We start from the raw sequence: 20,411 nt of genomic DNA, 5'->3' as shown, positions 1-20,411 counted from the left end.
TTTAAAATTGTTTTTCTTTTTATATTATTAGTGTTGTCAACGGTTAATCGGTTAACCGGTTAACCGTTCGAACGACCGAATACCGAATACCAAAAACGCTAACCGGTTAACCGGACTTTTTTAAAATTTAATAGATATGATATAAATTTGTATTGAAATCATTAAATAGTTGTGTTTCTTTAAAAAATTGTCGTCGTGGTAATCTATTTGACGGATCAATTGTCCAGTATATCGATTAGTATTGTTAATCCAAAAATATAAGATTAATTAGAACTTGTCTCTCAGCTCGGGGCAAGATCTTAAGGAAACATAATTAGTTTCATGTTTTTTTAACAGTATTTTTTAATCAGTAATACGATTAAATTTTACGATTTACTTCATTATTTCATTTTTGATCTTATATTATGTAGAATGTGCAATCTCCGTCGTGCAAGTCTTTGTCATACTTTAAACTAAATGATAACTCAAAAACTGTAAAAAATCAAACCAACGTGAATGTAATCAATGTATACTTGATGATACGAATATCAGGATTAATCAATTTTAATTGAAACACCTCACATTATTTTCGGAGACAACAAGACAAAATTGAAGAATCATCGGTTTTAGACATATTCAATTCTACGAGATCAAGACGTTTTTGTTTTTTTTTTATTTTTCAATTTGAAGTAAGTACAAACGCCATAGTTGATACCGTGTATTTGATTATTAAAAGTCAAACTTCGACAGGAATCTTCACAGACAAGCTTTATAAAACCAGAGGCCAAACTTCAATTCATCGTATTATAAAACGGAAAAGTATGACTTGGATGGAATGTAGTCAGATTGACACTCATACCACATCTTCTTATATCGATGTGTAGGGTACTATTGATATAGTCTGTTTCCCGGCCGTTATTGAAATTCTTGACATATTTGTATATTCCGAAGGCATACTGAATGTTTTACGGAGGGGACCAACCTACTATTGATAAGGCCTTCACACAGTAAATTAAACTACGGGGTAACCGGTTAACCGGTTAATCGGTCGAACGATTATACGAGTAACCGGTTAGGCAAAAGTGTACGATTTGACAACACTATATATTATTTGAAAAATATGGTAGTTTTGTATAAAGTCGAACTAAAGTGTTTGTTCCGAAAAGAAAAATGACGTAAAAGTTAGAGTTGACATTCAGGGGAAATGTTGCTTGATATATCAGGATGCTTTCCTCGATAACAGCCTTTTCTTTGAAAATAAAATGAAATAATTCATATTGCTTTATTTCTTAATGTTTTGAAGGATGATAATGAATTGGTGCAATATGTAAAATAACGGTAAGGATGATAATGAATTGGTGCAATATGTAAAATAACGGTATTTAATTTTATAACTTTTGAACCATTGTTTTTGTCTCTTCACGGCCAATCAACAATAATAGGTTTTTCTTTTTAAAGTTGTCATTAAAAACAATGATATAAATGCCATTGTTATTTGATGTAATGCAATTAAGTACTTTTACCACCGCAGACGTCCAAATAATGATTTGCATATGCGCTAAGCTAAATCACGGCCACCTAGAATTTTGCATAACTTAAATATCTATCTCATAAACCATAACTGACAAAAGCAAATACCACTGTCAAAACAAAGCCAACATTCCCTGATCAGCACTGATCTATTTATTGTACATAAACTGTATATAATTCACATGTCAGTGTCAATCTCGGATGGATAATTACTATGATATGTGATGTGTCGCGGAATAATTGTCTCTGTCAGAACAAGGAGTTTGGAGCAAACGATACTCGCACTGTAAATAGCTCCTGCTGTGTCTAATCGGTAAATTTATTAGATACTAAGATATTAATCTAGAAAATCTTATTGTTATACAACATTTTCTCTGTTAGAAAAAAAGTTTTGTACTTTTCCACACATTAAAAAAAATATCAGCACTATGAATAAAGGATCAATTGGCGATACAATTTATGATAAGGTGATGATACATTAACAGCGTAATGATTGCCTGTAAGTCAATGCTCTGACTAAGCTTTATAATGTACTAAGCTGTAATTTAAAAGTAACTATAATCATCATGTTTGGATTATGTTGTTTCTGTATTTGAATATCCATTAAACAAGTAATACACTTAAAAAAACTAGCCTAACTTTCCAGCAACTTGTATGTCTATATAGTTTTATATGGATAGGGTTTTCATGCCAATTAAAACAATTCAGATGAGCTAACTGGAGTCAGAAATTAAAAGTCATCTTAATACCAAAAGTCGATAGAATGGCTTTGTAGAAACACTGACATGAGGATTTTATGTATAAATATTGCCTTATAACTAACTATTAAAAAGTCCAACTACTGAGGAAATAATTTTCAAAATTAAAAGCAAACTTGCATTCACCACAAGTAATTCACCAATCCCAACAACAGCTTTAAGTTTGTAGTTATTTTGAATAAGCATAGAGTAAGTACATGACATGTTAAAACAATGCCTTAACTCTACCGTTAAAGTCTCGGTATTACTCTGATATTGTCAAATCAGACATTTTCAAAATAGACAGGTATATCTCATTTTCTCTAATCACAACAATAAGGAAACGTTCCAGTATTTCGATCTCAGAAAACTTAAGTTGTAGTACACAACAACAAAGATCAAAGATCTTATTACAGTATTGAATTGGTAACCTTTTAGAATCAGTTTATTTAAAGGACCAACAAGTTTACTAGGATCGTTTCTAAATTTTCGGACACGGTAAACAGTCGGTTTATTACAATAAAATACATGGTATTGATGAACAGGGACACCAGTTTAGAAAGAGAAACTATAATATTAATAATTTGAAATGTGGGCGAAATACCAGTCATAACAAATTTCATTCCCTGAGCTTCTGTTCAGATATATGTACTATTTTCCATGAATAGAGTCATAAAATCAAACCAGAAATCGCCAAAATGAAAGAAACTTCGTATTTTTGTATTGACATTTTTAAACTATAACCGACACCGATTTTAACACCAATTTGGAAATTAAAAAAAAAGAGTTCTATCAGTGAGTGAGGGATTACTTACTATGCTCATTTTCGGGGAATTTAATTCCTTGTAACTTAAAGGGGCACTAGCTGCGAGATGTATAAAAAAAATTTAAAGTATGATTTTTATGTTCAATCATTAATGAAATAAAAACTTGCTTTTATAAGCTAAAATGGTTCAATTTTGTCAAATAAAGCTAATAAACATTGATAATGAATTATTCACTTGCAAGTGAAAAACTCGACCTCATTAAATCCGTATTCATGTGAACTCCAATTTAACCCCGTAGAAAGAGATAGATTCAGATTCAGATTCAATATTTTATTTAAGTCTCACTACTTGCAATACATAAATATACAGTACATACAGAGTATATACACACTATAAAACAGACAATACACAAATATAAATTACAAGTACCATTCTATTAAGAATTATGAGAGACTATAAAACAATTTCTATATAAACTAGTTAAAATACATACGTTTATTAAAATAATTTCATTTTAAGAATATAAAAAGGTAGATAGAATACGCATGCATTGCCCGGGTATTGTGGAAAGAATGTGAAGATTGAAAGTGAAACAAAGGTAAATAATTTGATTGACTAATTCGATCCACAAAAATCTTTCGGATAAAGGTAAAAACGACGATAAACATTAATTTATAATTTAAAAAACAAAATTTAACAGACCTATAAAAATCTAATTGCACGAGCTGCTTAATCTATTTATATCACATCGCTTATATGGTCATAGAAGGTCGACTCGATAGTTAGGTGGCGTCTTGACTAAAATTCTTACGAAACGAAGCTACATCTAATTGAGACCATGTCCTGTAAATTGTTTATTTTATACTTTTTATAGTTTGGAAAAATGTTTTACATTCTTATAAACAATATATTAGAATTTGAGTCAAATCGGTGAACATCAATTTGGCAGCTAGTGCCCCTTTAATTAAGTTGAATCCTCTGAAATCGGTAGAAAAGAAATTAGTTAATGGTGTTCACAAATTCTGTAAATAAAAAGTCTGTGTCTGATACTATCACAAATGGTTATAGACGCCGATGTCCAGTGACGAATCCTTGAACTTTTTAAACAGAGTTTTGTGTTCAAACTTTTTGTTGTTGATTGTATGTGATTTCAAAAATTCATAAATTTTACGCTCAAATGTCCTGCATTTCGCTTGTGCCAGTTTAAAAAACAAGGGAGAGTGCATACCAAAAATTATAAAAAAAAAAATAAGTTAAAATATTTTTTAACTCGTGTTTTGTTTTTTGTAGCAACCCCTGCGATTATTCAAGGAATATATAATACCTTCATTTATCTTTTCATATGAAATTCCTTTTTCTTGTTCTTTCTGCGTTGAACATATATATTATGTCATAAAATGGCAGACGATCGCTCCCTTATTGAAAAAAATAATATGCACAGTACAGAGGAATTAATACGAATGTTTTGATAATTTTATTCGTTTAAGATAACATCACCATCTGCTCATTAAACTAAACAGAGGCCAAAGGAACATGACCTGTGTTATTATAATCCCAGCAGGTCAGTAACTGACCACATATGTAATACGCTAGATCGTCTCAAGTACATATAACGTTTCAAATAATCTGCTTTTGAAGAATTCAAGGAGTAGCGAATGAAAAACTCTGCGAGAAAATGAGAATAAAATTTACTGGTACTTGGAATATTTAGTTTTCAGAGAGCCTGTTCCTTGTTTTTCTTTATTTCTAGTGTTTCTTTGTAGACGAATTTGCCCTTTCGTTTGAATTAAAATACTTTTGAAAATATATCATTTTGGTTTTTCCCGGTTTTTTTTATAGCTAAATATTTAATCTTTTTTTTTATAATATTACAAAGGCTAAAATGAAAATATTAAAGTAGATTCTGTGATTGGAAGAGTGAAAATATTTATAATGACAACAAGCAAGGAATTGTGTACTTAAATATACAATTCCTTGCAACAAGTGATTATCTTTTTTGAATCGTTCATTATTTTAAAAGTTGCATTCACTAAAACGTTTTAAATGATTTAAAAAAATAAAATAAAATTATCTTCAACTTTCTTTTATAATTGTTTGTATTAAACGGTTAATACAATCAGATTATATATATTATTTACGCGTTGCTATCACTAATTGCTGCTAAATGTTTCCTAATTACTCTCTGATTGGTTACACTAACGTTTAATCATCAGATCTGCAATTTGATTGGTTGATTCCATCACTTTCATGCCTGCTTATCTTATTCTCAAATTTCATTTATCATAAATCACACAGCAGTAATGATACCACTTTTCAGTAATAATATTCTAAACAAAAATATGGAAAAACAAAAAAGACCTACCGCAAAGTTTTTGTAGTGTATTGCAGTGTGAAATTCAAGACAAAATTATATGACTTTCCCAAGAATCTTAATGTTCCTTTAGTTGTGGGAGTTTTCATTAGAACAGAGGGACAAATAGAACTGAATGTGAATTTATGTAAAAATGAATAACGCATTTCCCACTACGAATAATTACGGACAAATTCCTCCAAGACATCCAGTTTCAAGTTCCTCGTTTTATATCAGAGACATATTAAGAGACAATGAAAGTGGCTATTCAGACACCGGCAAATTTGGAAATTATGACCCAGGAAATTATTATCCCGGTTATTCGTCCTCTAATTTTTCCAATTCTATGTTTTCATATCCACATCTCGGTTATACATCAAGTTTAAGAGGTAAGATATTATTTCACAATTGTTAAATAAACTTTTTGTTTTGTCCTAATCATAGAAAAAGTTATTCAAATGGATAATATTAATTTCAATTTATATAAAGAAAACAGTTACTAACTTTTTTTTATGAAATTGTAATACTGAAATGCTAATATAATTGTTGTTAATATTTTTGATTTCGTGTTAATATTCTTACATAGAGGTACGATCACAATCCCTGTAGTTGTTTTTTCTCAGGAAGTCTAAATCGAAAAATTGAAATGAAACGGAATAGACAAACAGTACCTTAAACAAACCAGAACAATTATAAAAAAAAAACCAAATGAAATTTGAATATGTAAGGGTAAAAGATTTGAAAAAAAATATACACAGAAAGCAATGAACACAAACGTTTATCTGCACGATGCAATTCTGTTGAAAATAAGAAAGAAAGAAAAATTTGTCGAAAATAATTTTGAATTTACTTTTTATAGATATTTGACAAATATTCAAAACATGTTGACATGCAAAAATCCTTTAAAGTTTTCTTTGATGAATAAGATTACTTTTACAATATCTTAATTTCTAGGATAGGACTATTTTATCAATGGGCGGTTCAAGGACAGCTGTTACATTGAATTCGATTTTAAGATCACAAGTTAAGAAAATCATGACCCTTTTTTTTTAAATCGTAATCAGGTATTGTTTACAACGAATTCAATAATAAGTCGTTATCACGGATTAAATTTGTGATTCAGTTATCACATATACCACAAATTTCAAAATGCATTACCAAAGATTTAATCGGAAAATCTTAGATAACTTATTTCTCATATACCTTATCGAAATATTTGGTTTTTGGAGGTCCTAAATGGACATTAAATATTTCTTACTTATAATATGATTGTTGACGAGCAATGGTATTGTTTGCGAATCTGAGATCAGACACCCCCAGTTTTTGGTGGGGTGCGTGTTTCTTAGTCTTTGGTTTTCTATGTTTTGTCTTCTGTACTATTATTTGTCTGTTTGTCTTTTTATTTTTAGCAATGGCGTTGTCAGTTTATTTTCGATCTATGAGTTTGATTGTCCCTCTGGTATCTTTTGTCAATCTTTCAGTAATTATGAACATTACTGATTACTCATAAAGATTAAAGTCAGTAACATCGTTTCATTATTTTAAAATACAAACAAAGTAGATTCAGATTCAATATTTTGTTAAAGTTCCTACCAGCGGCAAGTAACAAAAAATAGATAATATATTTACATGAATTAAAGGAAAAAGGGATTGCCATCTTTAAAATATTTGATGATTTTTTGGCAGCAGTCTTTTTGCGCCAATTACTTTTTTCAGGGGTATCATTTGCGCCAAACTTTGTTTTCCAAATGTATCAATTGCGCTAATAATCGGAACTCATTTGCGCCAATTTACCTGTACACATAATATTTATTTTTATTTTTGGCTTAAAAAGTATCACATATTCGGAGATATTTTACCATGAAGATGGGCATCTGGAGAGATTTAAACTTATTGCTTTGCTAAACATTTAATAAAGACTATGCCAATAGAGAAGAAAAGCTCTCAATGAGTTGCATGTTAATTTCTAAATTAATTTAAATATATAAAAGTTTTGCTGATTATGTTTTAGCCACATATGTTGATGACACAGTGCTTTATTCCCACCATGCGTATGGGCTTTTAATATTTATATGAGGAATTCATTATGAACTGTTAAATATGCATTTCATCCTTCAATGTTTGAGTTTTTTTACAATAAAGTGAAGTTACAAGTTATTACATACATTAAATTTGGGAGTACCCATGCAGCAGCAGGAAGAAGAAGATATGTTTCAGAAAGGAAACATTTGCCATGTACACTGCCGGTGTTATATAGCCATTCTCCCCCCATGCCAGTTTTTCCCCCGGGGGAAAGACTGGCATGAGCCAATGTTTCCCCCGGGGAGATTTTGGATCATTGTCATTCTTCCCCTGCGGAAAGTTGACAATACGTATACATATAGTAACTTTTCCCCCATGCCAATCTTTTCCCCCATGATATAGATTTCAATATATGTACATGTATATGCATGTCTGGAAATTAAACCGAACAGTGTTAGAATTATATTTAGTTGTATACAAATTTGTTGTTCATTCAAATTTAAACAAGTCTGTTTACACAGGGCCGTGACTACCTATGAGGCAGGGGAGGCTGAATTTTCTACACCAATTATTTTTTAAGTAATAGAATAAAATATTGACAATATGTACACGAAGAAATTGAATTTATATTATAAACAACACAAGTTTACAGTTTTAACAGTGTTATCATGATACGTGATATATCTGTCATTTTCTGGATTTTTGATCGATAGTGAACCGTTTCAGTATTTGTTTTATTTATTTTTTCGTGTGGCCGTCCGTCTGTTATTCGTATGAGAACACATATGAAACTTTGCTTTCGACAATTTTGATTAAAACTTAACTATTCACATTTTTTTAGGGGCTCAATTAAGCAGAGGAAGTTCCCTTTGTATTGTGAATCTTTTATGATATTGGAAATTCGTTACTGTCTGAATCAGCTTATAAGTATATACTAGTATAGAAATTCCCTGGTTGTAGTTATATACATGTCTGTTCAGCTTTCAACAATATTGAAATGCAAGGTCCTCGATAAAAAAGATATCTTGCGTTCTATGATCCTGCTTTATGTGCTTTTTTAACTTACCAGTTTGATTTCTAACAAAAATATCTTTAAACACAGATAATAATTGTTTGCATAAAAACTGCTTCCAGGATCCAGCAATACTGATGTTTCTTAAAGTAAGGAAGTTGAAGAAAAACGGGTCATTTTTTGCCACTGATTTTTTTTAGAAAAAAATCCACGGTCACAATGTATTTAATGTTAATAATTATAGGTCAAAGTACGGCCTTCAAGAAGGCCCCCAAACCCCTGCCTCCCCTGAATTCGAATCCTAGTTACGGCCCTGTACAATTTTATCAGTCTGTCAATGTGTCAACTAGACTGTCTTTCTGTTCAGCAGTTTTCTATGTGTCCCCTAGTCTTTTTACATTTTTAACTGTCTGTCTCTATGTTCACAAGTCTGTCTGCATATTCATCAGTCTGTTTACATGTTTACCATTCTGTCTATGTCCTCTATTCCGACTAGACTACATTTTCACTGGCTTTGAAATACCTTTCAGTGGAAAAAGCGAATACTTTTTACTTTCATTTTGGTGCTTTGTGTCTATTGTTTTTATGTAAGTGATTATGGTGCACCGTACTAACATTTTAGTGAAGTCAATTGCCGATGATATTTTACAGTTTTTTCTTGCGGTTGGAGGAGGGTTGAGTTTAAGGCCGCCACATTCTTTCTGTGTTGTTCCAAAGCCAGGAACATGTAGTACAGTGAATGTTATCGTTTCATGTCGGTCATGTTTTTTTCGTAAATTATTTTCTTATAAATAAGTCCGTTAGTTTTGTTTCAATTTTTTCACAATTTTATGGTCGGGGCATTTTAAAGCCGATTATGATTTATGATGGTTTCACGTTGTGAAATGCCGTACGGTTCCAGCGGCCTTTAATTACTTACTACCACGTCGAATTTGTATCATGGGTGCTAGAAAGTGTTCGACCCTATGTATCTGTAGGGCAGGTGGGATTTTTTGTTGTTATAGATCTTGTACAGCTCAAACTATACTGTGGTTAGTCCCTGTACTTCTACGTCTCCCGTGCTGGCTAGAGAGGGTGTTCATATCTTCTCTGGGTTGGATGAAGTTTCATCCGTATCGGACTTCTTCTCCTGAATTAAAGTTTTAAGTCGACGAGTATTCCTCTCTATCCGTGCTTTTGGTGAGTTCTATTATACTTAGTAATTATACTTTGCATGATTTATCATGTGAAGTCATTTCACCATATTACTTCGGAGACATCATAGACGTCTGTCCTGGGAAAAATCTACTACTTGACCAGAAGTGGTTAACGTAATTGTATTCATTTGGTCAATGATACCAAGGGTTCACGAAAGAGAAAGGATGTGATCATCACATCAGATTGTGTTTCATGTGTATAAATATAACATACTAGAACACACCCGTGATATCGCGGCTCCGTGACTGAATTAAAGTATATAACTATGCGCAAGCCTTATCTTAGTATTAGTACTGTCATCTGATAAAGTCATGCCGATTATAAGATACACACTTTTCTCTGCTTTGAAAATCTTTCTGTTTGAACCCGTCGAACTGGAACTTATCAATTATTGGTAATATTAAATATTTGGAAAACAAAAGGTCCTGGAATGGAGTATTTTTTAATCAACAGCATTGTCCTATATTAGTTATAAATAAAGTTGAATTCTTTGATTCGCTGTTTTACGTCATTCCCGCTAACAAATTGAAACTTATTTTTAGTCCAGATTTTTAGTATTCGTATTGTTATCTTAGAAAGTCTTACGGATTAAAATACTGCAATAGGTAACAATTTGACAATTTAGTAGTGTCAACCCTGTGATTATGAACCGTTTATATAGCATATTAATCCTGAATACATCGTTTGGTGGTGCGCCTGTCAGATGCGGAACGTACAGATAAGGTAATAGGTAACAGGTGATTATACTATTGGTATCGATATCGGACTCGACCCGGAACTTCCTAATTATTGGCGATATTAATGACGTGGAAAACAAAAGGACCTGGAGTGGTGTAATTTTTAATCTACACCTTTGTACTATATTAGTTGTATATAAAGTTGAATTCTTTGATTCGTCGTTTTTACGTGATGACGGCTGACAAATTGGACCTCGTAACTTTAGTATTATAGATATATCTCTATAAATACCTATCAAATATATAGTCGTACGATGAAGCTTTGGTAACTATAAACTGATAGAAGAAAAGTGACTATTCTTTTTTTTCATAAAAAATTCTTACCGTGACGTCGCCGACGTTACATTACAAGGCGGAAAATTTAGCTTCTCACGCTAACTGCGGGGGGGGGGGGGGGGGGGGGGGAATTGGCCTGATCCTGGTTTTCCCCCCATAACGCTGAGGGGGAAAAGTAGGATCATGCCAATTTTTCCGGGAGAAATATTAGATCGATCCAGTCTTTCCCCCCGGAAAATTTGGCATGGGGGAAGAATGGATGCATATAGGACACCGGTACTAAGTCCGAATAAAGGAGTAGGGAAGTCAGTTTTCTTCTAATTGGCGCAATCGTATGTTTTATTTTTGGCGCAAATGATACCATGTAATTTTAAAACATGTGGCGCAAACGTTGGAGAGAAAAAGTTGTGGCGCAAAAGGACGCATTTTTTGGCGCAAACGGATCTCTTCCGATTTGTTTGTAGTCGGAATAATAATTAAATAAAAAAAAAAACGATTATGATTTGTTGTTTAGGAATCTTTGAAAAATATACTATTTAAAAATTTAACTTCCAGAAATTAATCGCGAATTCGATAATACTAACGTAATTTTGTTATAGAAATTATCAAATTCAGACGTGCTATTTATTGCTATCCTTGTTACCAAAAAACTTGAGTAAATTTAAAAAACTACAATATTAAAATAAATCGGAAAAAAAATGATTTCATTCTGTAAAGATATCTGAGGGATTTCTGTAAATAAATCTAAAATTAAATTATGGGTACTAGTTTCACTGCATCAGATACGTAAAAAGAAATGTTTGAGATTTCTGATGGATTTCTGTAAATAAATATCAAATTAAGTTATCGGTTCTAATTTCACTCGGCACCAAATACGCAAAAAGAAATGCTCGAGGCCAAACTTGACAAACTATTGAGGACCAAAAGAAGAGACAACTTGGCCAGGAATCAGATCTATCTATATATAAACCAAGTCAGATCCTGAGACGCTTAATATTCCCTCAACAATTTCATTCCTATAATTTTAAATAATATCTAAAACTTTACATATATGGAATTATTTTGTTTTAAATATGTACTAAACTGGGTTTTTTTACCGGTCCCGACTAGGTAGTAACGGTTACGTCTTAAAAAGTCTATCCATATTGTTTTTGCAAAGAATTCTGCTCAAGCCGGTGCTAGGGGTTGTCTTAAACATGTAGTTAGGTGTTAGTTTGTGTGCTTCATGTTGAAGGTCTCCCTGAAACTTTGAGATGAAGAACAGCAATAAAGGCGTTGTTTATTTGCGGCTTCTTGAGAATGTACTGATTTTGTGGCATGGAAAGATACCTTGTACCCTTTGTTTTTCTATGATATGAACAATCAAACTCATGCAATTTTAAATAAACATCTTAGAATATGCCATATATCATATTTTCAGGGTTTCCAACAGACTATATTGATCCTTTAGCTACACCAGTCCCCCTTCCAGTTTACATTCGTTCAAGATCCCCATCTGACTTGGATGGCTTTTCCAAACCAAAGAGATGTAGGCGGAGTAGAACGGTTTTTACAGAACTCCAGCTCATGGGCTTAGAAAAGAAGTTTGAAACCCACAAATATCTATCAACACCCGATCGAATCGAACTAGCAGAGACTCTAGGATTATCTCAAGTTCAGGTTAAAACATGGTATCAAAACAGACGAATGAAATGGAAAAAGTTGGTAAGCATTACTCTTGTGTTTTTAAGGATGTACTTCTTTCAATTTTCAATCTGACTACAGCTAGGGTGTGGTGGTTGTGGTTTTGGGTGGGGGTATGAGCTTGCTTATAGTTATTTATTATCTACTATTGTTCTTGCTATATCATTTGTTTATAATATTTTGATTCAAATATCGATGGCGATGATAGATTGATATTAAACGTCCAGTGGGAAGTATTACATGACTATAAAGACAATAACATGTTGATGAAATCATTTTTTTTTGTACTGGGACGACACGCCTCTTCAGAATTTAAGCGTACTCTTTCACAAGGCAAGAGGAAGATGTGTAACCCTACCCGGACACATTATTCTGACCCAAGGGGCAAATCAGTATATTTTTCTTATTCCTAAATATGGCGCACTTGGAGCATACGATAGAAATGTCAAATTTCAAAAGGTTCTGATGTTATTTTTTGACTTTTTGCAGACTATAGGCTATAGGCCGCTAGAGGGCGCAGAATTATTCGAGTTATGTTGTTAAGGGAATATTAAGCGTCTCAATGATCAAAATAAGTGTTTGTCAAACTGCTATATAACCAGTGTAATCTTTCTGATAAAATGGTTGGTTCAAATTTTTTGAAAGTTTTATATTTTTGTCACAGGGTCGAAGTAAATACTTTGTCAATTTTTTTTGAAAATTAAACGGGCCAAATTAATTTTAGTGAAGGTGTTGGGTACCACTTTAATTCCGTTTCGATTTAATAAAGTAGTTTCTTTTATAGTGTGGCCTGAGCATTAAGATATAAAAATGTTTTAACATCCCCTGCAAAGCTTCAATGATTGGGCATTTAGATATGCCCTAAGCCTGAAACTAATTATTCAACACGCTAAACTTTTATTAAACAAACTCTTATCAAATATTCAACACTTTAAATATACGTAAATGTATATGTTGCTTAATCATTTCTCGATTGGATTATGGCAACGCTTTACTCTATGGACTACCAGCTTACATGATTCAGAGACTACAAAGGGTTCAGAACACTGCTGCGCGAGTGGTGACAAGAAAAAAGAAATACGAACACATTACTTCGACACTTGAGTCTCTTCACTGGCTGCCTGTGCAATACAGGGTGCAATACAAAATATTATTATATGTGTTCAAGTCCGTGAAACATGAAGCGCCATTATATCTTAGTGAACTTGTAAATTTATACAGGCCATCAAGATCATTAAGGTCTGAAAACAACTTAACACTCGTAACTCCTATTGTGCGAACCAAAACCTACGGCTTTGATCAAGCAGCGGCCATCCTTTGGAATGCATTACCAAAAACACTTCAAAATGCAAAGTCGGTGCCTGTATTCAAAAAGAACTTAAAAATTCACTTTTTTCGACAAGCATTTTTAATCCCTTAAATTCGTTTCTGTGATACATTGTGCCATAGACGTTAGCCTGTTTTTGATTTATCGAACCTTTCTTTTAACTAGAGATATGTTTCATTTATAATATGTACACTGTATGTTTTTATTTTGATTCATTGATATATATATTCCACTTTTTTTTTGAAAAAATTTCCACATTATTAATCCTTTTATCTAGAAAAGTGTTAACACTTAAATATTTATTTTGTGGGTTTATGTTTTATATTTTTATCATTGTCTGTGTGTATATTTCTTTTAACATGTGATGTAAAGCGCTTTGAGTAATATTGTTTTAGATTTAGCGCGATAGAAAATTGTAATAATAATAAAATAATAAATAATAATAATAATGTTAATTTATGATACAGTTTCAATTTGAAAACTTTACTTTACTTTTACTTTCTTGAAAAGCAAAAAAAAAAGCACCCCCCCCCCCCCCCAAAAAAAAAAAACACTAAAAAAAACGAACAACGTAAAAAAACCTTACAAAACAGAATCATGAAACAAAACCACAAAACAATTTTCACAATGAGCAGAGCAAGATCAGCGACCAGATTACATCACAAATTTTGAAAATATAACTCTTTAGTAAGCCATTTAGTCATTTCTACACATATACAGATGCAAGTTAACGAAATCTTGAATTTTACAGGTAATCCAAAAGGGAGGTTCTGAGACATCAATAAAGCCTAAAGGTCGACCTAAAAAAGACAGTCCACCTAGTTCACCGAGGAGTACCGAAATACAATGTGACAGATCAATCAAGGCAAATAACCCTGTGACAAACAATTACTGTGGCAATTATTCACAGTTTGAAAGTCGACGATCAAATCTCACATAACTGGTCATTTCATTGCCATTTGTTATTTTTCATTATTGATATGATTAAAATAAAAGACTTTCTTTAATTGGTTTGCTAAATGCTATCACATACATTTTAATTGTTTGAAATATTTGAACGCAAAGTTTTAACAGAATACATACTTGGATCGAGAGTTGTCTCATTGGCACTCATACCACATCTTCCTATATCTGTATATAGCACATAATTTTTTGCCACTATAGTTAGGTAGGCACTTAAAGTTAACCATCGAGGGACGTTAACTACCGAGGGTAGTAATGAATATTCATCTTTACCGGATGATTGACAGCGATGTAAATAAAAACATGAGAGTGATTACCGTGTGTCAACGTCATATCAAATTAATTCAATTTAATTGTTAGAAATACTGTTTTCTGCTGAAAATTAAAAAATAAATAAAATTGAATGGAATGGAATGGAATTGAGCTATGTACAATACAGTAAATATTAGCAATTAGAATTAGACGGTAGACAAACATATTTTGCCTATTGATTCTTTTTTGCATGCCTATTTGGTTATATTATAATGCACTAATTGTTTTGATACTGTTTAATTTTTAAATAAGACCCATATGTGAACCATTTATGCACTTTTAATATAAAGATCAGATTCACACAGGATCATACAGTTCGAGCTAACTATTTTATGTACTAGAGCTATTACTGATGTAACGGTGATGCTTAGATCATCTCCCTTTGCTAGAATATGGGATGACGCAAAATGAACTATATCACTGTGCAAGAACGGAATAGCAAAGTGAATATATAAATCAAACTGTATTGGGATGATTTGGTAAACGTTTATCCAACTTACTGGATATTTTATGAAAGATTTTGCCAATTGTATAGAGGAATTATACCTTTTCAAATAAACTTGGGAGAATAATACACTAATTATAGAATTTTTAGCACCTTAAACGAACTAATCTTGTCAAATATACATCAAATTTTTGAATGTAAATTTGTTGCGTGCATTTGTTAAATATTGAATGCGATGAGAGTCATATTATAGCCTGAAATGAGATTTTGATTGATTAATTCAAACGCAATACTTCGAAATGCGAGTCTTAATTATTGTCGCAATAATAAAAACCTCGCATTAATTTCTGAATTTACAGACATCTGTACCGTCAGCGTACCGTGATCGGTTAAAGGTTTTTTTAATAGTTAATTCCGGTGTCACTTTGTCTCTTTTAGAGAGTTGTCTCATTGGCAATCATGCCATATCTTCTTTTTTTATATAATAAAACAAAAACCTGAACGACTTTACATTATAAATTAAAATGCATCTTAGTCGTGATAAAGACAGAGTCAAATGAACAAATGGACTAGATGAAACTGAACGAAAAAAAGAAAGAAAACACCAATTTGATCTGATAGGGGTGAATTCTATTCATTATTCAAACTCGAGTTTGGTTTGGAACCGTATCTATTGCGATTATTACCCAAGGACAGATATTACATATCTAAACTTCGATGCTCGAATTTGAAGTTACCTATTGAGACGGGTAGATGGGCGGGGATCGCGAGGGAAAATAGAATATGTACATTATGTAATGAGGGAATAGGGGATGAGTTTCATATATTGTTTACCTGTAAAAATGCTGATGTTTCTGCTCTTAGATCAAAGTTTGTACCAAATTACTATGTAATGAATCCAAGCAAGAAGAAATTCACTGGCTTGTTGTCTATATGTAACGTACAAGTTCAAAGGAAATTATCAATGTTCGTGAAGAAAATCATAAAATACTTAATCTAATTATACCAATTGTCTTTTAAAATATACTATGTATTTGTGTTTCGTTTGTCCTGTCTCGCTATATATTATTTTAATATGGTTGTATATATTATTGTCCTCTTGTACACAAGAATGTGTCTGAGGTTATGAATAAAATCTTGAAATCTTGATACGAGAAAAGATTATATTTGCTTCGGCTTTTTCCATTTGCGCCAATCTGCACTTAATTAGCGCCTATTTTTTTTTATTTATTTGCGCCAAATTTATTTTCTTCATTTGCACAAATTAACAGGTAAACACAAGTCATGAGGCATATAAGATGTATAAAATTTATTTATATAATAACAAAAATATTCCTTCTGGCCTTTTGCCACCTGCCACTTGCTCACACGTGACGGGGAGGAGGAGGGGGATTGAAAGCAGGATAAGTTTATTGCAAGTGTACATCACACTTGAAGTAGCCTTGAAGTAGCACTTTATAAAATAAGATTGTAACTGTTTGACATAAAAAGCACATTTGCATATGCACAAATCTTTTTTAACTGAGTATTGTCATGCAACACTTCTGTTGAACTGCAACCTTGTGATATCTTCCCTACAATAAAGCATCCCCTTTTTTATCAAAATTTTTATAAGTTAAAGCCTGTTTTTTTCTTTATGGCATCGGTTCCATATATGAAAGTAAATGTTCAGGTACCAGAAGTGTGATTAAATGATGATACCCATGAGCTCAACATGTGTCTATACACACATTTATCTATATTGTAGCTTGTGTTCATTGAATTGCTGCGTTTGGTTAAACAAGTTTAATTTTATCATCTAAATTTATCAGACCTAACCTTTCGAATCAATTTGGCGCAAATTAAAAAATGTCAATGTGCGCAAATGAAAAAAAATATGCTTTTTCAAAATTGGCGTAATTGTCATACGTACATTCACCGATCACATATTACTGGTTAGATTAAAAAATAATATATGATTTAGATTAAGAAGTACTTTAAGAAATTGATTGATTGTTGTTTGCCATCAGTACAGCCGCAAATATTTCAGACAAGTTCAGGGAGAAAACTAAATAATGAATACAATAGGGAATGTTACTGGTCAAATAAATGTCATCGGTCATTCAGAGTGAAGTATAGATACGAAACTTTGGACTGTCGATTGAAAATAGTTTGTTCTGATAACAACCGCCGGTAGGTATAGACAAATACGGTTGATAGACGGTATATAGGAGCACTAAATTCTATGTTAACCACCGACAGTAGGTATAAAGAAATACTATTGAAAGACGGTATATAAAGGAGCACTATATTTTACGTTAACCACCGACGGTAGGTATAAAGAAATACTGTTAATAGACGGTATATAGGAGCACTATATTGTATGTTAACCACCGACGGTAGGTAAATTCAGATACTTCTGACAGACGGTATATATGAGCACTATATACGGACCATATAATACGTTATATTGACCATCGACGGTAGGTATAAATGAAAACTGTTGATAGACGGTTTATAGGAGCACTTTATTGTATGTTAACCACCGACAGTATGTATAGACACATAATTTTAATAGACAGCACTATATTTCACGTTAACCACCGACGGTAGGTATAGACAAATACTTTTGATATATGGTATAAAGGAGTACTGTATTGCTTGTTAACCACCGATGGTAGGTATAAACAGGTACTGTTGATATACGGTATATAGGAGTACTATATGTCATGTTAACCACCGACGGTAGGTATAGACTAAATACTGTTGATAGACAGTATATAGGAGGACTATATTGCATGTTAACCACCGACGATAGATATATATAGGTATAGACAAATACTGTTGATATACGGTATATAGGTGCACTGTATTGCATGTTAACCACTGACGGTGGGTATAGAAACAGGTTAGAAACATAGTGTTGATAGACGGTATATAGGAGCACTATATTGCATGTTAACCACCGATGGTAGGTTTAGAAAAATACTGATAATAGACGGTATATAGGTGCACTGTATTACATGTTAACCACCGACGGTAGTTTGAGAAAAATAGTATTGATAGACGGTATATAGGAGTACTGTAATGCTTGTTAACCACCGATGGTAGGTATAGACAGGTACTGTTGATATACGGTATATAGGAGTACTGTATGGCATGTTAACCACCGACGGTAGGTACAGACAAATACTGTTGATAGACGATATATAGGAGTACTGTATGGCATGTTAACCACCAACGGTAGGTATAGACAAATACTGTTGATAGACAGTATATATGAGGACTATATTGCATGTTAACCACCGACGGTAGGTATAGACAAATACTGTTGATAGACGGTATATAAGAGCACTACATTGTATGTTAACTACCAACAGTAGGTATAGACTAAAACTCTTGATAGACGGTATTTAGGAGCACTATATTGTATGTTAACCACCGACGGTAGGTATAGACAAATACTGTTGATAGACGGTATATACACATGTAGGAGCACTATATTGTATGTTACCTACCGACAGTAGGTATAGACAAATACTGTTGATAGACGGTATATAGGAGCACTATATTGTATGTTAACCACCGACGGTAGGTACAGACAAATACTGTTGATATACGGTGTATAGGAGCACTACACTGTATGTTAACTACTAACAGTAGGTATAGACAAATACTGTTGATAGACGGTATATAGTAGCACTATATTGTATGTTAACCACCGACGGTAGGTATAGACAAATACTGTTGATATACGGTAAATAGGAGTACTGTATTGCATGTTAACCACCGACGGTAGGTATAGATAAATACTGTTGGTAGACGATATATAGGAGCACTATATTGTATGTTAACTACCGACAGTAGGTATAGACAAATACGTTACCTTCCGACAGTAGGTATAGACAAATACTGTTAATAGACGGTATATAGGAACACTATATTGGATGTTAACTACTAACAGTAGGTATAGACAAATACTGGTGATAGACGGTATATAGGAGCACTATATTGTATGTTAACTACCGACAGTAGGTATAGACAAATACTGTTGATAGACTGTATATAGGAGCACTATATTGTATGTTAACTACCGACAGTAGGTATAGACAAATACTATTGATAGACGGTTTATAGGAGCACTATATTGTATGTTAACCACCGACGGTAGGTATAGACAAATACTGTTGATAGACGGTATTTAGGAGCACTATATTGTATGTTAACTACCGACAGTAGGTATAGACACATACTGTTGATAGACGGTATATAGGAGCACTATATTGTATGTTAACTACCAACAGTAGGTATAGACTAAAACTCTTGATAGACGGTATATAGGAGCACTATATTGTATGTTAACCACCGACGGTAGGTATAAACAAATACTGTTGATAGACGGTATATAGGAGCACTATATTGTATGTTAACTACCAACAGTAGGTATAGACTAAAACTCTTGATAGACGGTATATATAATAGCACTTTATCGTATGTTAATCATCGACGGTAGGTATAGACAAATACTGTTGATAGACGGTATATAGGAGCACTATATTGTATGTTAACTACCGACAGTAGGTATAGACAAATACTGGTGATAGACGGTATATAGGAGCACTATATTGTATGTTAACTACCAACAGTAGGTATAGACTAAAACTCTTGATAGACGGTATATAGGAGCACTATATTGTATGTTAACCACCGACAGTAGGTATAGACACATACTGTTGATAGACGGTATATAGGAGCACTATATTGTATGTTAACTACCAACAGTATGTATAGACTAAAACTCTTGATAGACGGTATATATAATAGCACTTTATCGTATGTTAATCATCGACGGTAGGTATAGACAAATACTGTTGATAGACGGTATATAGGAGCACTATATTGTATGTTAACTACCGACAGTAGGTATAGACAAATACTGGTGATAGACGGTATATAGGAGCACTATATTGTATGTTAACTACCGACAGTAGGTATAGACAAATACTGTTGATAGACGGTATATAGGAACACTATATTGTATGTTAACTACTGACAGTAGGTATAGACAAATACTGGTGATAGACGGTATATAGGA

General features: G+C 32.6%; 1 protein-coding gene across 1 annotated transcript; it reads left to right on the top strand.

Moving 5' to 3' along the window:
• Window positions 1-5,313: 5,313 nt before the first annotated feature.
• LOC143080006 (uncharacterized) lies at window positions 5,314-14,624 on the top strand. The gene is made up of 3 exons (XM_076255650.1): window positions 5,314-5,752; window positions 12,028-12,311; window positions 14,369-14,624. Exons 1-3 carry the CDS (start codon window positions 5,518-5,520, stop codon window positions 14,555-14,557), a joined length of 708 nt encoding a protein of 235 aa, XP_076111765.1. The 5' UTR covers window positions 5,314-5,517; the 3' UTR covers window positions 14,558-14,624.
• Window positions 14,625-20,411: the final 5,787 nt, after the last annotated feature.

Source organism: Mytilus galloprovincialis, chromosome 6, assembly GCF_965363235.1.
Source record: "Mytilus galloprovincialis chromosome 6, xbMytGall1.hap1.1, whole genome shotgun sequence".
In the NCBI taxonomy this organism is placed as follows: Eukaryota; Metazoa; Mollusca; class Bivalvia; order Mytilida; family Mytilidae; genus Mytilus; species Mytilus galloprovincialis.
Note: the sequence above shows the minus strand (reverse complement) of the source record. Positions and strands in the feature narration are given on the sequence as shown.

What these genes read in the sequence shown, in the direction of transcription:
- LOC143080006 (XM_076255650.1), top strand. Translation starts at nt 5,518, where the DNA reads ATGAATAACGCATTTCCCACTACGAATAATTACGGACAAATTCCTCCA. An exon ending in TTATACATCAAGTTTAAGAG is followed by an intron (nt 5,753 to 12,027) that starts GTAAGATATTAT and finishes TCATATTTTCAG; the next exon opens with GGTTTCCAACAGACTATATT. An exon ending in GAATGAAATGGAAAAAGTTG is followed by an intron (nt 12,312 to 14,368) that starts GTAAGCATTACT and finishes TGAATTTTACAG; the next exon opens with GTAATCCAAAAGGGAGGTTC.